We start from the raw sequence: 27,878 nt of genomic DNA, 5'->3' as shown, positions 1-27,878 counted from the left end.
AACGAGCAATTTTTAATCCATTGCCAAATGTGCAGATGAAGCATATCATCTTTTTTTTTTTGAGCTACTGTGAAGTAAAGTGTTGAAAGAAATCCAAAATAAAGAAAAATTTAAGCAAATGAAAGAAAAGCTACATGAAAAATTACATCTGGGGATGAGGGGGAAGTCAGAGGCTTCTAAAAGTAATTGTGTTTTTCAAGTCAATAAATTGAAGTATTAATCACCCCAGTGTAGCATATCCTCAAGGAATGAACAAAGACTGAAGACTAAGAAGTTTCCACGACATGTTACCTTTGGCCAGTGCAGCTGGTTTGTGAGCAGCAGTGTTTTTGAAGGGAAGCGGGTGGAATCCAAAGCTAGCCACTCTCTCTCTAAGGCAGCCTGTATGAATGAGTAAAGTCAAATAATGCACTGATAAAAACAATTTAGCTTAGTTTTGATAATTTCTGCAAAGTCTCTTTTAAACTGTCTTGCATATTGATTCAAATATGTTCAGTCTGTATATCAGAATACATCTGCAATGCAATCACAGTTACAATTCCAAAGTGGTGCATTGGATTGATTTCTATTATTAATTACTATTTGTATTATCATAGCATCTAAGACTATGATCATGGACCAAGACCCCCATTGTACTAGATGCTGTAGAAACAGAACAAAAAGACACAAATAAATCCACAATTAATAGTTATTTTCACCCAGATGTTTCTATCCTCTTCTCAAATTCTCTTTATTTTACTTCAACAACCTTGCTAAAATAAGCAAATAAGAGCACTAAAGCAGAAAACTACAGAGCTAAAGTAGTTTTCAAATATTAATATAAAGGGCACGGAGAAGCTTGTTAGCTTTTTTTGAACAAATAATATTTTAAATCCCTGTTTGCATGCCTGATTATGTCACCCTTACTCATGTTGAGTTGTACTTATCTGGTGAAGAGTCCCACTGAAATCAATGTGTCAGACTGTGCAAACATGCACTCAAGTAGTCCAGTTGATTTACAGCCTACTGGAACAACTTGCAAGGGTCGCAGAATCAGATCCTGAAGAGTATCTTATTTTTTCCTAATTTAAAACTCAGAAAGTAACTTTTTTCTTACACTTCACTGACTTTTTCAACCATATTTTCTTTTAACATGTTTAGACAAGTGATAGAAATGCAAAAAACCCCCAAAAAACAAACAAACAAACCAACCAAACAAAAACCCTCTAATTTATGTGGCTAGAACATCTTTCTCCCATTTATGGAATATTATTAGGTTGCATTCATTTCTGCCTCCAACAGAAATCCCAGCTTTGAATACTTTAAGACATGATTACAGTAATTCTTTATTGGCTAGCATGCTTAACAAGTCTTTGCATAACCTTACATTGGTGAACAATGGCTGCTGCTAGGTGCTTTCTGAAGAGGAGATGACAGGTTCATATTTCACCTATTTTGAACAGATAACCTTGGATGATGGTCAAATATTATACTCATTTTAAAACAGCTCTGATGTATATGTACTATATGATGTTGAATCACCAGCCTTCCTCCATACTTACTCAAAAATTCTTGAAACAAGGTTTTTTAGTGTGTATATGCAAGTTTTAAATCGTATGAACTCTTCCATGTTAGACTCCTTGTTTCTGTAACTTCCTTACGATTGATATGATAGTTAACCATATTTGGTATTTAATTTTTTTTAAATCTAGATCAGATTATATTCCCTTTTCATTTATATCTGACATATCATTCTTCTTTCTCTTTTATCATTTAATTTCAAGAACAAAGTTATGTAGGTTTTCCTTCAACGCCCTACACATTGGTTGCATGTTAAGGAAATAGCAGCGTGATAAATTCAAATATTTGCCAAATAAATTTATCATGCACCTATGACTGTCTCATTTGCTCTCTGTCCACTGATCAATCTCTTTTGTAACTTATTCTAACACTCCTAACCAGTGAACAGCTTCAAACTGCTCCCATTTAAAAACAAAAAAATCAAAGTGCCACTACAAATGTGGATTCTGTCTTTGCCCTCCACACCTTAAAAGCCACCAATCTGAGATGCAAGATGGGCAATGTTTAGACTCGGAAACAATGACTAATTTAAGGTTTGATATATTAATGACCCAGAAGAGCTAGAATTAGGAGTGTCCCAGATTTTCCACACAGACCTTGCTTCTAAGCTTTGGATATAAGACTTTAAAAGTACATACTTATTGTTGGCCAGTGTAGTTTATCTGCTGTGGGAAGAGGTTTTGAAGCTAAAAATCTCTTCATATCTTGACAAAAAGGACAATTTTAGATGGAGTCAAATTTGCGTATTTTTCTTAAAAAAAGACTATCAAACATCTCATTTGGAAATAGGTATTAGTTTACAAATGTGTACTCTTCATGCCCTCTTTAATCTGTACTTAGCATCAATTAACTAGCAGAAAAACACTTATAATGGTTCAAATGAGCATCCCTTTATTCATCCAGAGTTCACTCCTGCAATTATCATAAGCAGTCTCACTGACACTAGAAGCAGCTATATAAAGATGTAGACTTCTTATTCAAAAATCTCCTCCCTCTCTGTTAGCAATACAAAGTCAACACAGATAAGTGTGTACTGGAGTCTATTGTTTCTTCCGCATATTTGTCAAGAGACTGGGTCATAGGCAATCAGGCCTAGTGGTTAGAACAGGAGTCATGCCTAGTGGCTAGATTCCAATTTCCAGAGCCAAAGGTCGAGACAAGGCCAGAACCAGGATCGAAGGTCAAAACCAGAGTCAGAGTCCAAATGCCAGAGCCAAGGGCTGAGGCACTGTTGCAGTCAGGAATCAGAGTTGAGTGTTGGAACCGGATTACAAGAAGTCACATAAGGCAGGAGCAGGGCTGGTTCTGAGGGAGGAGCAAGGCAGGGACACGTCTGGATGCAGGGCAGGGCCTGGGCTGAAGCTGTGGAGGAGCAGAGCAGGAGCAGGGCTTGGTGAGACAAGCACAGGGAGTCAGTAAGTATGTGGGCATGTGCATTGAGCACTTAGCAAGCTACAGTTCCTGTTGATCTTCAGAACCAGCCTCCTGGCTGCCTCATCCAGTCATGCAGCATGGTCTGTCAGGCAGCCCAGATGGCTTGTTAGCTGCAGTGCCTTGCTCCTGATAATACTGAACTCTAATCAATAGCTCTTGGGTAATCACACTGAAGCTACTTGTGGTACACAGGCATATTTGAAAGGAGATTCTGCTAAACATTTATTAATGCAGAGTAAGATCCAAGCTTGACTCTCACATCTCTGGTCAAGTTTGTAGAAGAGCCTTTGCTGAATTTTAAGTATATTTCTGAAACCAAATTAAGGGTTTGATTTTACAACCACTAATATATACAAGTAACTTTATGAATGTTTGGAAATCCTATTCAATGGACCTAACTCACATGTGTAAAGTCAATCATTCACGTACAATTCGCTGCAGCATTATACCCTGGGAATTTTACATCTATTTGTTTCAAAATAAACAATGCAATTTACAAAGCTTCACTTAATGGAACTGATGATTTGGAAAAGAAATGTGATTTTTCATGAGGCTAGAGATAATACATAAATTGGCTGCCAAGTTAGGAACATCTAGCACATTTTTAAATCCAAAAAGAAATTCTTTATGTTAATCTCCTTTCAGTCTCACCTTTTAAACGTTAGTGTGTTGGTACTTTTTTCAAGAAAGAATACACATATATTGAGTAATATTAAGTTAAGGTTTGCACCAGTTTACCTTCTGATTTACCAGGAGTGGGCACAGGAATGTCCAGATTATACTTTCATACTCATGGAATTCTTTATTAAATACAGTATTTTTTCTCCTCATCGCTTCATATTGCAAGAACTATTAAAATGTAAATATATATTATAGTAATAAAGAATTCTTATGCTGTAAGTACATTTTGGTATATCCATTAGATAAAGAACTTCATTCTTTCAGCTTCTATTAATGTAATCCTGTGATTTTACTCCCCCAGTATTCTGGTATCTCATAAATGAATTCCAAATGAACAGTGAATTCTTCCACTCCATAGTTTACTACATAACTTTTTCATATATAGCTATTCTTTCCTACCTTTAATCTATTCATTCTAAAATAATCCCAATAGCTCTTTCTAGAGCATTATATATCTTGCTTTTCATAGAATCATATATTATTAGGGTTGGAAGGGACTTCAGGAGATCATCTAGTCCAACCCCCTGCTCAAAGCAGGACCAATCCCTAAATCCCTAAATGGCCCCTTCAAGGACTGAATTAAGTACTCCTCATTTTGGACTTGATATTTAAAAGTGCAGAGCACCCCCCATTTGAACGTTAGTCAATGGGAGCTGTGGGAGCTCAGCACTTTGCAGATGACATTCAGAACATAAAAGAGTGGAATTCTGCTGAGTACAATTTAAATAAACTTAATAAAATAAAATAATAATAATAGCAATGATGAGGTGGTCAGTGACTTCTTAAGAAGGAAAAGGCAGTGGGTGGAGAAGATGGGTGTTTTAATTAATCTTTTATAAAAAATACAACAGCATTACAAAAAAGTAAATTACTTCCGGTGGATCCAATCCAATGTCCATTGAATGTACACTGGATCAGGCCTACAGGGAGGTGGAGATTGTACCCCAATCATGCAAACATACATTACAGTAACTTTACTTTTGTGAGCAGCCCCACTGAAATCAATGGACAGGTCTCATGTGAATAAAGTTATGCACATGAATAGTTTTTGACAGGACTGGATCACAGTCTTTTCCAGGAGCAAAGTGGAGCAGGAGAGTTAATAAAAACACACAACCAAAAAACCAGACAGGGAGAGATTGGGTTGACAGGAAGGAGAAGAGAGAGGGAAGAGTCTCAAAATATTTAAATAAGTCAGCATTTCAAACAATCAACTACAGAAAGTTTCTTCAACTTAATGTAGTAACTTAAACTCCTGCCTACAAACACACAATAGCTTTATGGCTTCTAAATTGATTTAGCCCATGATTTAGTTATTATAAGAGCTTGACAGTTCTTCTTGTTTACAAGTACTAACTATATCCTAAGCTATCTTTTTATTAATCTCAGATATATTTATTACTGAATTTCTAGGAAGTAGAGTCAATTCATTATTATACTGAAGTATTCACTTAAATAGCTACTTATTATATGGGGAGAAAAAGAACCTACAAGAGAGCTGTTCAAAATGCTGAATGTTATCATTTTAAAATTAGAAAATCCTTTTGATCTCTTCAGTCACCCTCTTCCCCCTCAATTAACCCCTTCTCTGACAACAGTACAGCATGGGTTTGTCCAGAATAACAGCCATATTTGTGTTTATGCTGTGCTTCAAAACCAAAATTTGGGAGTAACTGGCTGGAATTCTCCAAATATAAACAAAGGAATCAAAAGAGTTATTCGGACAGTTATTTTGAATTCAGGTGCCCTATTGGCCTGTGGGAGTGATGGCAGCATGAGAAGAATGAAAGGAAAGAGGGCACTAAGTAAAATCTTGGTTTAAAAAACAGCCTCTCTTTACAGTTTCACAGGACTATCAGCTAAAGCACTGCTTGTTTTAACTCAAGGCTGCTCTATACTCAGCTCCGGTTTATACCTCTGATTTTGTCTAATCAGTTTCCCTGCCTTCTGCTCTGCCAATGAGGTCATTCATCTCCAGTTCCCAATCCTGTCACCAGGCCTTTTTCATATCATCTGTAGGTAAGGAATGTCCTCTTCATCCTGGTTTTACCACACCACCATCCTCTCTGCATCCATTTTTTTTAACACTGATTTTTCCACGTGGACCACAAAGAGTGAACAAATAGAAAAATGACTCAAAATGAATCATTATGCTTATCTTTCCCCATGTCTGAAGTGTTTTCAGTTTTGTATTTAAACTAAATTCTTCATGGTAGGGGATGTCTTCACTTTGTTCTTGTACAGCACCAAGCTCACTTTTGGTCTTTAACAGAAATGACTAACAGTCTAGCTCAGTGTTGAAATAAAAACGCTTTAATCCACAACGCAAGTAGAATACGTTCTCAGAACTGTCACTCTCCAAGATGCTGAGGATGATGAACTTTGTTTCCATGTGACATGCTAGAGACTAAAACTTCTTCACCCCATGTTGGCTATTTAGTGGGCTATATCGTTGCTTTCTCTCTTCTTTGGGTCAGGAATAAGGAATCACATAATGGTGGCCAACTTTGTGGATGATGAAAGTAGAAAAGAGCATACCAGAGAAAAAAATACTGTATTGCCTTTCACTTGGCTGAAAGCTGCAAATTTCTATCCTGATTTCTGGCTAACATCTCTCTCTGTGGTTTATCCCATTCAATCTCCCAGAACAAACCTTTTCACCACTTAATCTAGCTTTTTCTGCAAGAATCTTAGTATCTCTGATACAAAGTTCTTCTCTGTAAACTTAAGTACTTGCAAAAGTTGCAAGAAAACATGCAATTCTAATTCAAAGGTTTCCTGGCACAAGAACCCTAAACTATTCTTTCCCGGTTGCTTATATATTGCCGATTGACTGAATGAAAACTGCCTTTGAAATTAGAGATCTGAATTTCTTTAGTGCATTTAGAGTTCTCTTTCAACCCCAGAATTTTGATCAATCAGATTACTCTACAGGCTAGTTTTCCAGAGCAAGAAAGCAACAGGAGTTCTCTTGTATAGCTTAACTTGGAATCAGGAAGCCAAACTTATTTAGACATTCAGGGCCACACTCTTGGCCTGTACAAATTCAACTGAATCCAATGGAGCTACACCAATTTACATCTACTGAAGGTGTGTCCTCAGGTGGATTTGCTACAATTTCCATTAAAAGGGGGAAGATTTTTAGTTGCTTTTTAAAATGAAGGTAAGAAGTTACTGGCAGTACATAAGTACTAATCTTAAACAAAAAGATCAGATAAAAGTTTGAAGTTGAGGGAGTATGAATTATGTGTTACAGAAAGTGTACATATTGGGCCTGATACTTCTCAGCATTACATTGATTTTACACCTCAGTGCAAACACCTTTGTGGTCAGTTGAGTTACACAAGCATACAAAACAGTGTAACTAGGTGGATCAGGCCCTATTGTTTTTATAAAAGCTATCTTCCTGATATGTTTTTAATCAATTTGTCCCACAAGTTCCATCTTTCCTCAAACAGTTCAGTTGATGAATCACATACATGGATAGAATCTTAGAATTGCAGCCATTAAGAATAATGTAGACTTTTTCTGTTGGTTTTACTTTTCCTGATACTTCATCTATTCTATTTGGTAGATGTAAGCAGGTTAGCCCCCCAGAAGAGCATTTTAACCTTTGACCAATCCTTCTTCCTTAGCTCTGCGGTTATTTGAGGTGGAGGAGTTGAGAAAGGGAAAACGATCATGTGTGCTTAAAGAAAGTTTCCTATAAGTTCCAAAGTTGCTTTTAAAAAAATGTCCCTTAGACAGAATCAGAATGGAGAGAGGTTAATACTGTTTACTTGCTAGCAAAATGGGTATATATTTTTGTTTGTAGTGGGAGAGTTGCAGTATGATGATTATCTCTGCCATTGAATGTAGAATGCCTGAGCAGTAAGAGGAAGCAGCATAGCTTGATACCAACAGTTCAGCTGCTTCTGGTGAATCTGCAAAGGAGATCTCTGTAGTGCAGACTAGTGAAGATGGCAGGGAAAAAATTCAGCTTTTGGATCTTAGGCTGAATTTTGCAATGCTGGCAGTTAGAAAAATGTCCATTTGTAAACATAGCACATTTCATAGGTAAATCACTATTAAAATGGCATTTTGGAGTGCTGTGTTTGTCTCTGCCCTGGTCTACACTGGGCGGGGGGGGGGGGGGAGAAGGGAGGGAAAGAAATCAATCTAAGTTACATAACTTCAGCCATGTGAATAATGTAGCTGAAGTCGACGTACTTAGACCGACTGCTGCCACTCCCCCGTTGACTCTGCCTGCACCTCTCGTGGCGCTGGAGTATAGGAGTCGATGGGAGAGCATTCGAGGGTCGATTTATTGCATCTAGACTAGGTGCGATAAATCGATCCCTGCCTGCCGATCCGGCGGGTAGTGTAGACATACCCTCAGTCATTTTACAAAGTAGAACCACACAGCAAACCACTCTGAAAACAAAGAGAGGAAAATACGGATTATCAGGATATGTAAATTCAATAAAAATTGTGCAAAACTTGGTGTGCATTCTAAATACAAAAATAAGGATTACAGAAAAAGACTATTGCATAGCTCTATCTACAAAAATAGGAAGCTTTAGAAACCTGCTATACCTGGACTCAGAAAGAACTCTGAACTACTACTAACTAAGATTATTTTAAAACACTATTCTAATTGCTAAAAGCAAACAACAGGTCCAGCCAAGAAAAGTAGAGAGAGGTGTTGTATGGATTCCAAAGAAATATCACAACAGTGAATTGTTCTCATGGGAGCTCAAGAGATTTTAAAGACATAAGAAAGTAGAGTAATTATTACAGACCATTCCCTTAAGAGACAGTTAATTTAGTAGAGAAGTACAACTATAGTGGCATAATCCTCTGTATCTTTCTCTTGTAAGTGGATACAATGGAAAATGGCAACATTTTGCTGAGAGCAACTTAAGGCAGGACCATATTTGTGAATGCTTGCACCAAGCATCATTTGCCAAAATGCTTAAAGTAACCTTAGACAATCATTCTAACAATAGATTTCATTCTTATTCCTATTGCCTGTGGTTTTTTAAAAAAATAAATATGATCAGGACTGTGTAGAATTAGCTGACTATTCAGTATATGAAGGAGGATGCAAGTAAATGAATAAAATAAAACAATCTCACAGAATGTTGGAATTTTTGCAAATGAAAAGAGTCCATACTTAATTCCAAAGAGTCAAGTCTTATGATAATGTTACAGAAGTCATTCATGACATACACATAACCTTTCTGCAAAATGTGCTTTGTGCCCTAAGCTTGATAGTGCTCAAAGGAAGTTATGGGTCAGAAGCCAATTCCTACATTTTGTTTTGAATAAAAGACTACAAAGTCCAGATGAGTGAACCTCATAAGCTTCAGAGGTTAGACTTGGTTCACATAAGCACCAGAATTGCTTGGATGCTTACCCAATCCTTTTGAAGTTCCGAATTCCATCCTCTCAGCAACCTCAAGAATCTCCAGACTCTTGGCACCTTCAGCCCTCCTTGAAGACTCCAAGATCCCTACATAATCTTCCTTCCAAAGGCTCCCAGATCCTGCTTTCTTTCTACCTTTGATTCCACCACACTCTACAAGATCCCAACCAGATCACTGTCCCTACATGTTCCAGATGATGTGCCCATACAACCAAATCTCCCATGCTTCCTAACTTTGTAAATAAAGCTATGGAACTCAAACTACAACAGCTTTGCTACACTATGACAAGATCACAAGCTTCTGCATCTAAACAATATTGCACTTGGAGCTTTCTCTATTAAAGTTAACTCAGAGTATACTGACCTCCAGATTTCCAATATGGGATATCACCACTAGAGAATATGCTACAATTGCTGGGGGCTGCAGCTTTAATAGGAGAAGAGAAGACAGAGAGAAAAGTTAATAGTGGAACAGGATAAATGTTGAGGTATTGCCCAAGGCAGAGATTTTCAAAACTGGGGAGCTGCTGAATGCTCTGCACTTTTGAAAGACAGGGTACTTTTAAAGTGTCTAAATATGGACTTCAGAACACAGTTTTAGGCTCCTGGTTTTTTTTTAAATCACAACATAAGGTGCTTACGGTGAACATAATTTGCTTAATTATTAAGAAGATATATCTTCATAAGACCCACTGCTTGAGAAAATTTGGGCCAAGAAGCACAAAAGGTGGCTAGCCACAGCCTTGACCTGAGTCCCCACATTCTGTGCCTCCTGGCTCCAACTCTTCTTTAGAACGAGTCCTATACAGCTCTAAAAACAGTTGTTCCCCGAGTGTCTTGTCAGTCTAGGACTTGGATCCACTATTCTTCTGAGATCTGTACTCAATCTGCCACTGTTCAGAGAGGTTTTGAGAACCTCCAAGTGCTGGGCCCTCCAAAATGTGTCTCTGTTGGACAGTCACGCCTGCAGATCAGTAATTGTCACTGTTTGTGAGTCAAAATTGATTTGGGGGGTGGGTAGGGTACAAAATAAACAATTAATGTAAGAATCCACAGAAAGCCATATCAACAGCATTTTTGGCCCCTCATACCAAGGTGTAATCATGCCTAAAATTGACAGACTTGATTGATACAGGGTCAGAGAAATCTGCCTGTTTATAAGCAAAGATAATACAGTATTTGAGTAGCCTCCATAAAGAGATTTGTGATATATTTTCCCCCTTTTAAGAATAACAGGAATAAATTATTAGAACCAGACAAAATTTACAGACTCTTTACATTCAAAGAATGCACATGGTTTCAAGATGCACATATTCCGCCTGTTTTGTTCCTAACATCATTTGTTTTTTGTTCCTTCCTTCCCTAGCTTCCTCTTCCTTAGGAGCTCAGGAACTGATAAGAGGAGGGGAAAAGCTTAAAGAAATAAGGCATACACTTCAGGCTACCAGGAGAAAGAGGAAAAACAGTGAGGAGAAAGTAGGTGGTTGAGCTACTTATAGCAGCTGTGACTGACAAGCATCTTTGCCTCCTTACTTCCAGGTAGTTTGAAACATGAAGGATAGATCCTAAGTAGACTTAGGAAAGAAAGTTTGCATGACAAATCCAGAATTTAAGAGCTGTGTAACACTGTTCTATTTAGTAAGAAGATAATAGTAAATGTTTTTCAGGAGAGGATTGTTTCCTTTAGTAATGTTCTCAAATATTTCTTTCGTCAATTTTCTTAAGATCGGAAGAAGTTAATACTTCTGAAGTTTAAGCTGATGCTGACTATATCTATGAATTCTGCAGGACAGCTCTCAAAGACAAGAGCTTCAACTGGAAGCAAGAATTTGTTATTTTCTAGAGTTTATTTTGAATAATTTGGCCTTTCTTTTCTATTATTGCTACATTAAATATTGATGTTCTTTTAAAAACAAAAGAATTAATGACGAATAAAATTTCTCCTCACATTTAGCCTGTGGGTTAGAAGATATCCTGTATTCTAAACTAAAAGGATTTCATGAGCCAGGCTACAAACAATGAGATACATACAGATCTTTGCATGGAGAGAGAAAGAAAGTAAATTACACTTCACTTTCCTCTTTTGTCCCTCTAAAAGTATTGATATTAAAGCCAATTACAGTACTGGCTGTATTGATGACCTCTTCTCACAGAGTATGGAAGTGGATGTTGATACAATTAGCACATTCTTGGCACACAGATCTCCAAGTACTTTAGTAAGAGTGTAACCCAAAGTTCTTGACTCTTTAGAAGCAACTATATAGAAAGCCCCTAGGCTATGGGCTGGAAAAGATTAACTAGGCCTCACATTACCTCATCTTGTATATAACGATATCATACATGTCATGATAAATTTATATAAGGGAGCAGATTATGATAAATCTATATGAGGGTTAAATGGGAGCTCTGGGTAATTAATGGCAGACAACTGGATGGAGACGTTTAATGTAGTATCTCTTGGCATTTCAATTGTACAGAGGCTAAAAGCATGACAGCAAAGATGTATAAAACCCTCAATCATTCCAGACACAGAATTTCTTGTCCTTGATATACAGGAACACCTAGAAGAGTAGTTAATATGGACAGGAACTTGCAGAAGAAATAGAGAGACACCAATATTAGTAAGCCAGAATGCAATCATTGGAACAGCCAGGCAGGGAGAAAATACTCCTGGCATTTGAAAACAGATGTTACAGAAGTCTTCTTCCCCAGCAGTTAATGTACCAAATATTATGTGACCATGTTAAATAACTGATGTAACAGATCTCTAGATATTTATACATTCTAGATGACCCTTTAAAGGCAAAATATACCATCACTGAAATATTAATTCTAATTGGACACAAAAATATGTGAATTTAGGGTTAGACTCAGGTCCAGTCCCCGCCTCCAAGAGTTCAGTGACTTCTCTGGCAACAGAGCTAGTGCAGGTCCATTGCAGAAGGATGAGCTGAATGCAGGGAATTGGCACCTCACGCTCACTGCAGCTGTGCAAGGACTCCTGATGCAATTGTGCTGAGAAACAGGCAAAGTGGAAAGATCTATCACTGCATGAATCCTCATCTGCCTTTTCACTTTGTAACATGCCATAGAAACAGCTTTGCTTCCTAGCCCGGAGTAATCGCTCTATGACCCTGGGAGGTGTAGAAAGATTCCTCCCTTTTATACATCTGTTCTGTGCCTGGCCTAGCCATTCAGATCAGGTGCTTGACTTCATATTTGCACCTAGATGAACAACTATTAAGAATGACATGATAATGACATGATAGCACTCGGATATGGAATACAGGCTATAAACACCACTGTTATTTATTTTAGAAAAATATTATAATACTTGGGATAAATAGAGATTCCAGGCCAGATCTCCAGGTGGCATAAAAGGCCATAGCTCCACTGACTTTAATACACTGATTTATACTAAATAAGAATCTGGTACACTGCGTATAAAATGCAATACAGCATATGTGCCTTTCCCTTCTTTGATACATGCGAAGAGATATTTTCCTCCCTGTGTTAGAAAAGAAGTTCTGCAACTTTCTAGTATTGAGTATTATTTGAGAGAAAGATGGAAGCAAACAACAGATCTGCTCTTTCTGCTGGAAACATTTTAAAACCCTAAACTTTAAAAAGTAACATTTAAGCCTACTCTCCTGGTTTAAACCCTCATTTTATGCCCGCAAAATTATTTCCTGGTACTTGTGCCACTGTCTGATTTGCACTCTCAAAAGGGTGGCTGCCCTTTTGAAAATTTACCCCTGAAAAGTTTACAGCTACTCAAAGACTGGAGGAAAACTAATTTTGATTGTTAAATTTTTTTCGAAGTCATAAGTAACACATTGTATGTGTATATAATAAACATCATTCCTGTTTTGTTTAATCCAGTGCAACTCTAACTGGGGTCCTCAAAAGGTGGCTGATCCTCAGGTCACCAGATACTGGTATAGTCCTGTTTTGGTACACTGCAAAGGCAAAAATATTTGATGTTCAGAAATATTTTATGAGCCCTAGGAACATGTGATCTCCGGCCAAGTAGGGGTTAACTACATTAGAAGTAGGTCATCTCAACCTCCTTTTTGAAGTTATGGTGGGATTTTAACACAGGACTATTGCAAGCATCTGTGCTCACTCGTATCCAAATGTCCATGACAAGCCATATAAGGTTCCATGGCGCCAGCCACAATGAGTTCCTTTCTTGTATTTGAAATCATGACAAGGAAAGGGGAGTGAGTGAATGAGGATGTGCAGAGAACTCAGAGAGCTCCAATTACAGGTGAGTAACTTTCTTCATCCAGAATTGCTCCTACAGATACTCAGTTTCAGAGAGACCATCCAGCTTCCAGAAGTGGTGGGTTGTACTGTGTAGTATTTAATTCACACTGGATTAATTCTCCCCTGAAATGACCCTCTGACTGGCTCTGAGCAACAATTAAATCCTTGCTGGAGTCTACTCTGCCAACTGTTTCCAAAAACAGAGCCTCAATTGTGCAAGTATTTGCAAAGAGGAGCTTCTCTTGTTTTGCAGGAAAGTGAAGATGATGCTGTGTAAGGCTCTTTTTCCATGCTTACTGAAAAGATATGGCTGTTGGCAGTTGTTTGATTCCCTTGATGCAGTAGAACACTGCCTAAATGTTTTATATATCAATTTATCAGTTTTGAATTTTACTTTATTGCTCTGTAATTCCTTTGGTGATCTTTGTCATCTCTTAAAAATGAATATTTTTGCTCAAGTTCAGCCCTCTAAAACTTCACTTATTCTCCCTGAACTGCCACTATTATTGACAATGATTCTAATAGTTCCGGTAGTACTGCAGCTGGATGTTCTGAATCACAGCTACTTTGGCCTGTTCCTTCCCAATTTCACTATCTCTTTCTTCATTAACTACTCTTGCATTAAGAACTTTGATCCTCCTAGTCATTTTCCAAAAGACAGAGGTGAGATAGCTACTAAACAATTCAGCATTCTCCACCTCCGGTTGTTGATGGCGGTGGTTTGTTTATTCATTTTGTTATCTCTCAATGCTAATTAGCAGATATATTTTCTTTTAATTTCAAATATGTTTTTCTTTTAGAAGTTTGCATCCATCAGTGTCATAGCTCCCAATCTGTCAAATGACCCTACTGATCACTATGTTGGTGACATCACACCTACTGGGGACACTGAAGTTCCTGGGGACCACTCGTGAAGGTCAAGGCCAATCCTTATTTTCTCCAAAAATTATGGTTTTGTAATATTTTTGAAACTACATTGTATCTTATACCCAATAGGGTATAAAATATTATTAAAAGGGTTACAGAACTGCACACTTTTGGACAGTAACAGCCACTTGCACGATCCATTTATTTGCCTTCAGGCTCTAGAAATAGATGAGGTTCCATGATGGGTGCGTTATTAATAGAATAGTAGCACTGAAATATCAATGCGATCAGGAAGCCAATAATCCATAAAAGTACATTTAAATGAATTATATACACCATATGTAACTCTCTCAGGTTATCTAGGACATCCAACATACAGTTCTAATGTAGGTAGGTTTGCTGCTGTTTTAGGTGAACTTTTATGTTAACAACTGTGCTTACTTCATCAAATGTAAAATCATCCACATTTACTTCTTCATAGTCATCCTCCACTTCATCACTTTTAATAGCTGCAAGAGCACTGGCTAGTTTCTTCCGCAAGAGGAAACCCTTCCAAAATGCCTAAACAAAAATTTAAAGCATGTTATACAAGGCCATAGATCAAACCCAAATCCAGATTCTCTATGTTATCCCATTAGGAAGATAAAACATCTTAGACCTTGGTTTAATAGCTCAATGATCTGTTTTTTGAACTTTATGTGACATTTAAAACTACAAGACAAATTAAATGCCAGCATATGTCAAAAGCTCAGAATACTCAAGAGGTTTTCCTCAAGTATGCAGAATGGAATCTTGAAACTCCCTCAACTACAAACCTAGGTCAACTAATTAATTATTTGACAATTCCTACAGGGCCTATTCTAAGCTGAGGGGGAAGAAGATATAAGAAGAAGTTGAGTGTTCACTTTCAAATTACTGAGAACAAAAATAAAAACACACTTATACCAATTTCTAGTGGTTACAAGTGGCAATTCTTGTTGTCATCTCATGTAATTAACCTAAACCAGTCAACCACATCTTCACAGTCACCGTCTACTCTACTTTTTTTAAGAAAGAGGTTTTTTATTATCATCATCATCTAGGTAAAAAAGAACACACAGCAAAAGAATGAGCACTTAAATACCAGAAAATGATGCAAGACATTAGGAACATGTGCAAAGACATACTGGATACTTTAGGATAAAAGGCACATTATACACGGGAAAATTATTTTTATAACTGTAGTTTTATGGATCATGGTTTTAAAGGGAAATTCCTGTTTTATAGCAGACAGTGTTAGGACTTGGATAGCAATTTTCCTTGCTCACTAAGAATGTCCTACACTGTATAAATTAGAGGATATTGCCATTTCCTCCTCTTTCTCAAAAATTATGTGAAAATAATAGCGCTGTATCTGCTTTGCCTTATCATTTGCAGTGTGCTGCCACAAACTAATGATTTATCATAAACATAATGAAATGCTGAGACTGAAGATCTGGTTTCCTACTGGTTACTCTGTTGGCCTGTAACTACTAGGAACATACAATTAAAGTTAAATCAGGCATACTATAGCACTTCTGACTGGCTGGGTTAAAAACTTGTATATTGGGTTATATCCTCAGCTCTTCCAGAGCACAGGTGGCAGGAAATGGCATCCTCCTGGGTAAGTGACCTGTGCTTGGAGAGCCCATTTCTAGAATTCAAAGAGAAGGAAAAACCAGCATTTCCCCATAATGCTGGTCCTTTCTTGACACCCATTCTACATTCCCAGAAGACAAGTTCCATTGAACAGATGCCACAATGTGAGGAAATCCATGAGGAAAGCAGTAAAATTTTCTAAAGTAGTTTAGGATACTTAGTAGATTAAATCCTATTGACATTTAAATAAGATGTAGGCTTCAAAGTGCCTGAGATATTTTTGAAAATGAGACAAGATCCTAAATCACTTAGGTACCTTTGATGTTTTCACCCAACAAATACAATATGGAATAACTTTCAAGACAGGTTTACTAAGGCCAAAAATTCTGGCAGTGTCCCTTTAATTTAAAAAGGACTAGAAAGATTTTGAAACGAAGAATATACAGGGTACATAGCATTATTTACCTCAGCCACCACAGTAAAATTAAAATCAAGCTAATATTTTGTAAAAGGCAAAACTTCTCAAGCTTATGTAGGATTTTATTAAACAGAAAAAGGGTTTTCTGCTAGAATCATCTGTTTGGTTCAAGAAAAAACCAGAATGAACATTACTTATAAATACAGCTAATTAATCAGATCATTCCTTACTAAGTATAATTGTAACAAATGAAGAGAACACTGTAGCAAACCAACCTGAATAAGGGCAGCAGCTTTATGCTTCTGTTCTATAGCGACTGTGAGTTCATTGCTTTCTTTTTTGCAGCAGACAGCGTTTCTCCTAGCAAGGTACTTCCGCCAAGCACACTGGATCTCTGATGCTGCCGTATGTAGTCTAGCACAGAAATTAATATCTCTGCGAATTATGTAGCCTCGCCAATATGACTGGATTAGTGTAGCTGCCAAACTATCAACACCAAAAAAATAAAGAAGTTAGATATGCATACATGTGTTCATCCACACACAATGGTTGAGAGATTCTTGGAAAATGCATTTCCAGCTTCCACCTATTTTTACTTTTTAAACAACAAGACTATTCAAGAGAGTAATACACTAGGGATACTTTTAAAACTACACAATGATTTAAAACAGCTATGCGTGGGGTGCCATGTAGTTACCCTTATGAAATCATAATATAGTTTATAATTTCATACTGCAATCCTAGTAGTTAAAGTATTGTTCAAGTTCCATTTTGCTTACTGTTTTAAAAGTACAGTTATTAATTGAAATGCTGTAAAACAATCCTGATTATATTATCATCAGAATATTCAGATCTGTCAAATGGTTGGCGCTTTCTAAAGGTTTGGGGAATTCAAGAAACCAAGGCACGTTCTCCCTACAGTGATCTGCAGATAAAATTTTTATAGAGAAGTTAATGTCTGATGGCCATTCTAAGTTGTTAAGAAAAAAACCCCTCGCATCTGTTATATCAACGAACCAATGAAAGGGCAGAAGAATTGAGAAACACCCCAAAATTCTATATTTTTTTTTGTTTTCTCTTCTTATTGAGGTGTAGCTGCTTAAAATGTGAAGCAGCTGACAGTGAAGCAGATACTCTGAAACAAGTCAGAGCCTCCCACAGGAAAATTTTGAAGGCAACAAGTTAACTCAGAGATAAGTAAATATTACATAGAAAATATGTTGCTTTTTAAAATACCTTAACTTTAAGAAAATACTGAAGAATTTTTTTAAATAATTGATATCACCAGAAAAAGTATATTTTAAAACCTTGCTTAAGTACTGATGAGCAAACACAACCGGGGTGAGGAAACTAGGAATGCTGGAGGTGCAGTAGCACCCCTGATTTTAAGTAGTTTAGTTTACAATTTTGCCCAATAGCTTTCAGCACCTCCATTAAAAAAAACATTGCAACACCACTGGGTGCAACTCACAGTTAAGAAGATGGCTTTCCAATGGAAGAATTCCTGGAATGTTTATATTAAAAATTAATTAAAATACTTTAAATGCAACGTATAGAAAAGGATTTAGATGTTCAAAAACACAGAGGTTTCATAACAGGCTACTATGCTCCCGCTCATTTCCATTGGAGTTCATTCTGTATTCTGCAGTCCTTCTCAATAAATACATTCATAATAAATTAATCAATTCCCAAGTATGACCAAAACCAAAAAAAGAGAAAACTCCCAAAACACAGGGAATGCTGTCTGCATATTGTACTTCTAAGAAAACTGAAGGAACATACCTTTCAGTGTTGCCCCTCACAATATACCCCAGGTTTCTATGTACAGTGTATTTTTGAAACTGGACACCTTGTCCTGTCTGACCTCTTATGTACATGGGACTGAATCTTCACCTCCTGTTCTGCCTGTGAAGCCTGAATCAGTACAAAGCAGCTAGAAATCTGCCTTAAATGGCAACAGAGCATTGCATTTCACACAGGAGAATCCTTAGGTGGCACAAATCAAGTGTAGTTGGCTCTATGCTCCCCAACCCCTTTTGTATGGGATGGAAAGAGGCAGGTTGGGAATGCCAAGAACAGGACAGATAGTTGGCTCTTCAGTCAGCACAGCTGCATGTGATTGGCCCTGGGTCAGAAAAATGGAGAAGTAGCTTTAACAGCACCTTTCCCTCCCACTTTTTCAACTGTAAACTCAGCACAGATTAGGACTGAGCCCTAATGAAAGTTACAGAAAAAAAAATCTTACTAACAGTGGTCAAAAACCTCTGCACTATTGTTTCTTATTGTTTTATACAATTAGGCAGAGGGTTCATGTATTTAGTACCAAGAAAGGAAAAGTTAGATAGAAGTCACATTTTTAAATTTTCTCCTTACTTTCACGCAGTTTTCAATGAGAATACATTTTTAAAATATTGTTAAAATGCTACCAACAAAATACCACAGAACTGTCAGTCATAAGGGATATGAATTTTAACCATGATTAGGAGACAATAAGAGTTAAAACTTATTAAAAAGTACATAAGAGGTAAACAGAAAAGACAAAGGGTTTGTCTACATGGCAAGTTACTGCACAGCAAGCCAGTGTGTTATATATAGGACATTGCGTTTTGAAGTAAAAGAATGCTAAGCCACACTCCAGGACTTTCACTGTGCTGTAGCAGTGTCCACACAGGATGCTACTGCATGGCAAGCTAGTGCGCTGCAGATTCACAGCACGGTAACTTGCTGTGCAGTCAAACCCTTAATGGAACATAATAGTTGTAAGTTTGCATCCCATTGGAAACTATTTTGAAAACTAACTTTTCACATTACAATTATGCAGAAATGGAACTGCGTTTTAATAGCAAATATTTGACATTTATATCTTACTTTTCCACACTGTACTCAGCATGCTGGAGATTCTCTCCCTCATTACTCGCAATAATTGTCTCTCTGAATGTATTTCTTGTAGTTGGGGTTGATATTTTACTGTTATCTTTGCTCTCCCCTTTGTGACTGATGTAACATTCAATGCTTTTCTTCTTTATTTTGTGCTCTTGATTACTTTTTTTTTGAGGCACAGGTACGGAGGAGTTAATGCACATAGGCTGAATGTGGCCTGTAGTAATCCATCTTTCAGAAGGATTCAGCAAGCCCTGCTTATTTTCCTTTGCACCAGCGATAAAGAGGTTATTTTGCTGTAGGCTGTCGGTGGCTGTTTGCTTCAAATGATCTTGCTGTGCTTCTGGTTCGTCTCTGTCAGCAATGTTTAGGTCTCCATATTCATGTGCATATCGGTGTTCATTACTAAGTTTCATCAGCTCCTTAAAATACCAGCACTGACTCTGTGCAGCATCCAAGGAAGAAGCATTTCTGAAGAAAGATAAAAATGCAATTACATTTATTTTAGACAGCTGGAATTATATTTTTAAAACAACCATGCAATTATTTTCTAATGTATATAAACCACATATTGGATGAGTTTAGCACACACATAACATAGTGAACACTGAGTACTAAATGACTCCTGCTTCAATTGCCAATTTATAATATTCTTATATTGTTTCTTTCTCTTTATTTTTTCAGTATCTTGAATACCCTAACACATAGTAGTTTGCTTATTTTACTGTACCAGTAGCTTGATTAGAAAATTATTTATTCTTGGTATTCAGACTTTGGGTTTGAAATACAGACAGGAGTATCTATTTCACTGCAAATTTTAATGTGGTTAGGAGCACATAGTCCAGCAAATTCTGGAGGATTTGAGTCTATTTTAATCTATACACCAATAACCTTATGAATCTACTGTAAAACAGGAACTAAGCAAGACAAAGTAAAGATGGTACTAAATATTTCTGAATCTAGAGTAGAACATAACAAAACACAGACTCCAACCAACAAGTCTCAATGTCTAGTGAGGGTCTAAAAGAGAATAAAGTCTAAAAAGACTATTAACAAAATGGAGAAATGCTACAATTTCATTATCTGGGGATCGTACATATCCAACCAATGAGGTTGCTCCAAAGAAATCGCATATGATTAGAGATGGATCACTCAGCCATGGTCTTTATATGAAAGTGTGGAAAAACTGGCATCTCAAAGTGCATGAAAGTTTGACTGCTGAACTTTAGTTACTTATGGATATGAATCCTGGAAAACTAATGCTGCAGACAAAAAGAAAATTGAAGGATTTGAGATGTGGTATTGGTGAAGACTCTTGTGCATCTCCTGGTCAGAAAAGCACTTACATTTGAAATATTACCAGAGAGAAGTGGACTTGGCTCTTGGAAATCAACAGGTGAAAACTTATATATTGTGATCAAATCAGACAAAGACATGAAAATACCCTTGAACAAATTATCATGAAAGCAATAGTGATGGATCATTATAATAAAGGACAACCAGTGAGAAGATGGATAGAAGATTTGCAGCAGATCACTAGGAGTTCAGATGCTGTGTGTGTGAAGTTAGCAATGGATTGAAAAGGCTTCCGAAAATTCTGCTATGATGTCACCAGATGTCAGCCAGAAACAAATGGACTTTACTACTACTACTACTATTATTGACAAGCCATCAAAGACTTTGCCTAACATGCTAGATATCAGTTTTGCAAAAATACATGTAGGCATTAGTAATGCTCTGGCAAAAATGTCTTATTCTTATCTGGATCTTCACCCTACAAGTACATATTTAAAAGCACCCTTTCACCAATGTTGGCAATATAGCCATTAATAAAGCACCATGCTGTCTGATAGTGTAGAATGACTTACTTTCCCAAACATAAATTATATCAGATTTCAGTATTCAGTGTATGTCACTTTAATAAAGAATTATTACACAATTCTGTGTTTAAAAGAAATATGAGTTGTGACAAACAGTATGTGCAGACTGTACACTCAGATATTACATTAGATTCTGTTTGTAATTGTGTAGTAAAATAATTCTGCATAGAGGAAACACATAGAAGTATCATTATTATTCAACTAAAAAATACAGAAGTCCCTTATAGATACATGAAAGAGTTTACTGTTTATATTTCTTCTTTCACATTCCCATAACAGAGCTTTCCTGTCATTTTCACTATTTTAAATAGGTACTATTTATAAGGTTTTCAACTTCCATCAGTATCTATCACTGAAACTGAAGTGTTGCATTTCTTAGTATAGCTATTTATTAGTAAGTGCCAAAAGATTACGTGGCAGGCATTATTAGAATACAGAAATTTAATTTTTTAAAAACATAATTTCTTAAGCATGGTAAAAACAAGGCATCTGAAAGCAGAAACTGCACAGACAATTTATTTGAGCAGCAGTGGTATATGAAACATGGATTAGAGAACCAACCAGTGATTACTTTTGGCAGATTACATAGCTGAGGTCGTACCTACAGGGGCTCATAATTTAGTGAGATGTGAAACAGACAAGAAGCTTGCTCTTTTTTCAGTCTGTTCTTATTCAACGTTACATTAAGTCAGTCGACTTGGAAAAAGTATCGCAGTATGTAAGTATAATAGCTGTGCTGTTTAGGCTTATGTAGGTATGTTTTGTTTAGGAGTTTTTATGTGTGTTTTTTTAAGTGCACTTTTCAATGGTTTTTAAATCACCCATAAAATGTGCTTTGGGCCAAAAAAAATATAACATAAAGGATTGTAATCCAAGTGAATACTTCTTAAAACCAAATTTCATAAGAGTTGTTTCATCCATTTCCAATTTACAAGTTTAAATTTAAAAATTACTAAGGGTCACATTTTTAAAGGACCTTCAGATATCATTGGCAATAAAAGATAGTTAAACTAAAGATTAAACTAAACTAAAGATTAAACTAAAGAAGATTAAAGATTAATTGTGAAATAAAAACTAGACATGAGAATTATCTACTTGTAATCGTTCTTCTCAAATATATCCAAAATTTAGGCTGCATAGTGCTATATTATGGCAGGAACTGCCATAGCTTTAGAATTTTGTTGTAACCTCCCCAAATACACCAGCAATTGATATTTCCCATCCTTATTGAGGGCTGAAGCAGTCTTAAGTGTCTATAGTCACTTTGCAGGAAAGTGATTTGCTTATTGAGGTACCAGTTATAGATCCACAGTTGAGGACACTATAAAGTACTCTACATGGTAAATAAATAGTAGGTAAATTTTTTAGCAAGGAGTCATTGCTTCAAGTGGTAAACTGGTGAGGAAGCATCAGTGCTTCATCTGTAAAACAGACGTCAAGAATCACAATTAAAATACAGCTGGCTACGGAGATGAGAAAACTTACTGTGTGCTGTAAGAATAAGAGCATGCAGTGTGAACACGTTCTGGAAACCGGAGAGAAAAGTGGACACGTAAAATAAGAATAAATCTAAATACTATAGCCCTGAAAAGTAATCAGGGCAGTATGACTTAGAACCCAGGAATGGTCAGACAAAATGAACTGTAAACACAAACTAAATGGACCTTCTACAGGCCTCATCTGTAGAGTTTGCTACAGATAAAGGTTAAAAAAACCCCTTCCAATACTGAACTTACACAGTAAAGAAGGAAGGTGTTACTAGTTAAAAACCTGGTTAATGTAGGACAAAGTTGACTCTTGATGAGGTGATTCTTCCACTGCAAGCTCACATAATATGTACATATAATTTGAAACAGAAGAGGATACACTCCATTTAGGATATACTGACTATCACGTATAGAAAAAATGGTTACCTAGCTTTTGTAACTGTTGTTCTTCAAGATATGTTGCTCGTGTCCATTCCAACGTAACGTGCACAGTAGCCAGAAGGTTCTTCTGCTAGCAGTACCCATTGGGTCAGCTCAGATGCACCCTGGAGTTGCACCTCCATGGCGCCATATATAGGGCCCTGCTGACCCGCCACCACTTCAGTTCCTTCTTGCTGGCCTTGCTCCGACAGAGGGTTAGGCTGGTGGGTCTTGGAATGGACATGAGCAACACATCTCAAAGAACAACAGTTATAAAAGGCAGGTAAACATTTTTCTTCTTCGAGCGCTTGCTCATGTCGATTCAAATTAGGTGACTCCCAACCAGGAACTCGGAGGTAGGGTCAGAGCTCATGGGTTTGCTGAATGAATCACCGCTCTGCCGAAGGCTGCACTGTCTCCAGCCTGCTGAGTAATGGCATAATACATGGGAAAGGTGTGGAGTGAGGACCACACTGCAGCCCTGCAAATTTCCTGAGTTGGGACCTGGGCCAGGAATGCCACTGAAGATGCCTGCACCCTCATGAAGTGTGCTGTCAGCATGGGGGCAGGTACTTTCACCAGATCATAGCATGTTCAGATACTTGAGGTAATCCATGAAGAAATTTTTTGAGAAGAGACTGGGAGTCCCTTCATTCTGTCTGCTACTGTGACGAATAGTTGAGTAGATTTTTGAAACTGCTTCATCCGTTCAATATAGAAGGGTAACGCCCAGTGAACACCCAAAGAGTGAAGTCTTTGTTCCTGGCTGTTTGCATGCGGCTTGGGGTAAAAGACTAAGAAAAATGTCCTGATTAAAGTGAAACTGGGAGATGACCTTCGGTAAGAAAGCTGGGTGTGGTCGAAGCTGCACCTTGTCCTTATAGAAGACTGTGAAGGGAAGTTCAGATGTTAGAGCCTTAATCTTGGATACTCTCCTGGCAAATGTTATTGCTACCAGAAATGTTCCCTTTCACGAGAGACAAAGCAAAGAACATGTCGCTACTGACTCAAAGAGGAGCCCCAATACTCTGGAAAGAACTAGGTTAAGGTTCCAGGCCGGGATCGGTTGTCATACTTGAGAGTATAGCCTCTCAAGTCCTTTAAGGAAGCATCCAACTATTGAGTTGCGATGACCGACTGGCCCGCCACACCTGGGTGAAAGGCGGAAATGGTAGCCAAGTGGACTTTTATTGATGACATAGAAAGTCCTTGTTGCTTCAGGTGCAGAAGTCCAAGATAAAAGATACTGTTGAGTGCGCAGAAGACGTGTATTTCTGCGATGACCAAATTGTGAATCTCTTCCATGTGGCTAGGTAGGTGGCCCTACTAGACGGTTTCCTACTGCCAAGGAGGACTTCCATAACTGGATCTGAGCAAGCAAGCTCCATTGGGTTTGCCCTGGAGCTTCCAAGCCATGAAGTGTAGAGATTCAGGGTTGCAGTGCTGAAGATAGCCATGGTCCTGAGTTATTAGGTCCAGGAGAAGCGGTTGTGTGATCAGAGTTTCCACTGACAGCTCCAGAAGAGATGTGTACCGGTGCTGCCATGGAGCTATCAATATTACCGAGGCTTCGTCCCTCCAAACCTTGAACAGCACCTAGTGGATGAGTAGAATGGGGAGTACCCCAGAACAATTCCTTACTGGAATTCTAACGATATAGTGACTAAACTAACTACAACTACTAACTACTGGTCTAACTACAGAAAAAACAGTCTGAAGACTACTAGAGAGAAAGCTTACCAAAGCAAGAGGGAACAAGTGATCTGGCTAACTGTCACAGGTGGAAAGAAGGAACTGAAGTGGGGGTGGGTCGGCAGAGCCCTATATACAGCATCAAAGAGGCGTGACTCCAGGGGCCACCTGAGCCAACCTCAGGAGTACTGTTAGGAGAAAAACCTTCTGGCTACTGTGCATGCAGTGCGCACATACCTAATTGGAATCGACATAAGCAAGCACTTGAAGAAGTAGTGAGAATATTTCTGCAAAATAACACACCTAAGTCTTCAACATACATTATAAGAAGAGTTAGCATGACAGCATTACTCATATAGGAAAATAAAATGATAATCTGTTAATATAGCAAGACAACTCAGATACACCTCATGATATGAGAGAATACATCTAACAAACATGGGTAAAATGTTTTGTTTTGAGTGAAGAACCTTTAATACTAGACCTTGTGAACCATAAAATGGTAGATATCTGAAGCCCTTCAGAGATTACCTAACATTAAAAAGAGTTATTTTCTGGTTTAAGAAGTTATTACAGTCCCTAATGTAAAGGTGCTAATAGGTCACAGAAAGGCTTGGAAAGATTTACAGTTTCCTGATTTATCTGGGCCTGTTTCAGCAAAGCACTTAAGTAAGCACTTAACTTCAAGCATATGGGCAGTGCCATTATCTTTAGTGGAAATATTCACCCACTTACAGTTAAGCATAGGCCTGATTACTTTCCTGAACTGAAGCGTCTATTCCTATGCAAGATACCAAAGAACTAATGAATGGAATGAGAAACTCAGATCACAGATTTCTGTATTATTTTATGAAATATACACAAAAGCGTGTTTCTGATAAATAGCTAAAAAACAAATAGATATTTTGTATGAGATATTGTAATAATATGCAGTTCAGAATTCATATCACAAATATTTTATGCTAACAAAATCTATAACTCTTAGTAAGGAATAGAACAATCACTATAGACAATGCATGAAGGTCTCATCCCGGAAATGTAGATGTTGCCCCAGGATGAAAACATTGAGTGATTCCAGAGATTAATCAGAACAAGAAAAGCCCCAGTAATATCCCTTATCAAAATAAAGCAAACATAAAAAAACCTGTACAAAAATAAACTTGTAACATATTTGAAAAAATGAAAAAAAGCTATTTATGCAACATCTATAGTAGGAGGATGTCTGTTAACAAATACTGTACATTTTATTTATGCGTACACTTACATTCAAGCGTATACACCCACACGCACCCACACACACAGAGTGACCAACTTCTTGGTTTCTAAAAGGATTTGACATTTCAGTGCTAGACAAGTGAATTATTTGAATTGATATATCCATTTCTTGGCGTATGTATCAGAACTAATTTAGCAATGATCAAACAGGAAACTTTTGGTTGGCCCAAGACCAATTAATTTGTTAAGCAGTGTTACCTGCCTCATTATTACCTGCTTTATGTTATCTTTTCTAAAATTATTCTGGGAAAGATGTTTTCTCCATACTTCTACATTATCTCCTTGCAAGACAATTCAATCTCATAAATTTATTTAAGAAAAATTTACCACAGGACAACTGCTCAAGCATCAAGCCCCACAGTCTTCCCTTATAAAAACTTCAAGCTTTACTTATGTACTCATTTGGAGTATTATCAATATACCCAAGAAAAACTAATATGGAAAAATATCTCAATGTGCCTTTAACAAAAATCAATTTAATCTAATCTTGGAACACAAATACTAAAATGTATTGATTGAATCGGCCCTTAGAGGATAGACAAACTTGTTTGGATCTCTTAAATTTAACCTAAACTCTGACCTGTCTTTGTAAGCTTATTTTGAGGATATTTATAACATCATTGTAATGCTCTCTCTGTTTAAATTACTAATATATACTCTTATTCTTAATGTAATTTATATTCCCAGACAAAAATTTAAGTAAAATACAGGAAAACAATGAGGAAGTAAACTAAAGACATAACATTTTTAAAAGGTTGTTTTTGAAAATAATAATATTTGCATAAAAAGATTTCAGATATCTACCCTTGTTCAATGGTCTTCTTTTTTATTAAGTCAATTTCTTCAATCTGGGCTTGACAAAATTTCAAAAAGCTTCCTGGTTCTGACTCTTTGATTCTTTCAGTTGAGAGTTTTTCAGGAGAATTTAGGTTTTCACCATTAAGAAATTGCAAAATAGGAAGTATCTTAAGTAGGGAACACCTTTTAAAAGAGGAGAGAACAATCCATCACTAGCATAATGGAAAAACTTGCATTTTAGAATCCAAAGTCTAGAAATACCCATCACAACTACTTGAAGAGATTGATCTTTAATTATGTTATTTTACTAAACATTTTGGTATACATGAAAATGTTTACATAAAATTACTATACCTTATTTGATATTTATTTACTGTTTATTACTAGCAATATTTACTCTTATTGAAACCACAAAAATAACATAAGAAATCATTTCTTAGCAGCAATTCTTAATACTTTGTAGGTATATAGACACTGGGTGAAATCCTGGCCACGCTGAAGTCAATGACAAAAATCTCTGATTCAAAAGGTGATGTCAGATGTCATCCAGATGTCATCTATTACCATTAACAACTCCATGAGTACCTGAAATATTTTTGTGTTTTATTTTAAACATAGGCAACTGATTTGAAAGCAATACAGAAAACTATATCATGATGGAGTAACAAAAAAAAAATAAAGCAGCACTGGTTGACCCAACACTTTTGGAGACAAATTCAAATACTGCATAGACTGGGAATGAAAATGGCATTGCAATCTCATCTCACTCTCCATCTGTATACACAACAAAAACAAGACAATTCAACCTGACTAGCAGTCTCAAGAAAGTCCATGTGGAACAGCAGGGGTGTTGCAAGTTATGAATGAGAGGAAAACAGCATGGAACTTGCAAATTCTAGTGCTGTTAAATCACACATCTTTATGAGAATTAAGGGATGCCTCCTGCTCCAATCCTAGTCACTAGGATAGGTCCCTGCTTCTGTATATACATAAATGGAACTCCCACTGACTTCAATAGAACAGGACTGGGTTAATTCACCCCCTTTAAAAAAACACATTAGATAGCTATTGGAAATCATTTTTAGTTTTCTAAAAGATGTATTTTAAAAAATATATATTCAGAAATGTGTAACATCTGACTTAATAGACTATGGGATTAACAATGCCCCTCATAGCATGAAGTCCATCCTAGA

At 37.0% G+C, this 27,878-nt stretch overlaps 1 protein-coding gene across 5 annotated transcripts in view; it reads right to left on the bottom strand.

Moving 5' to 3' along the window:
* The window catches only part of LRRIQ1 (leucine rich repeats and IQ motif containing 1), a 170,305-nt gene that overhangs the window by 74,345 nt on the left and 68,082 nt on the right, over positions 1-27,878 (bottom strand). For 4 of the 5 annotated variants that reach the window (XM_050934131.1, XM_050934120.1, XM_050934158.1 and 1 more), the window contains exons 15-19: positions 26,692-26,868; positions 19,122-19,604; positions 16,529-16,739; positions 14,660-14,779; positions 292-381 (exon numbers count right to left, since the gene is read on the bottom strand). In XM_050934131.1, the coding sequence (XP_050790088.1) occupies positions 292-381; positions 14,660-14,779; positions 16,529-16,739; positions 19,122-19,604; positions 26,692-26,868 (1,081 nt within the window). The remainder of the gene's footprint in view (positions 1-291; positions 382-14,659; positions 14,780-16,528; positions 16,740-19,121; positions 19,605-26,691; positions 26,869-27,878) is intronic. The other variant, XM_050934141.1, reaches the window with a different exon arrangement.

This window comes from Gopherus flavomarginatus, chromosome 1 (assembly GCF_025201925.1).
Source record: "Gopherus flavomarginatus isolate rGopFla2 chromosome 1, rGopFla2.mat.asm, whole genome shotgun sequence".
In the NCBI taxonomy this organism is placed as follows: domain Eukaryota; kingdom Metazoa; phylum Chordata; order Testudines; family Testudinidae; genus Gopherus; species Gopherus flavomarginatus.
Note: the sequence above shows the minus strand (reverse complement) of the source record. Positions and strands in the feature narration are given on the sequence as shown.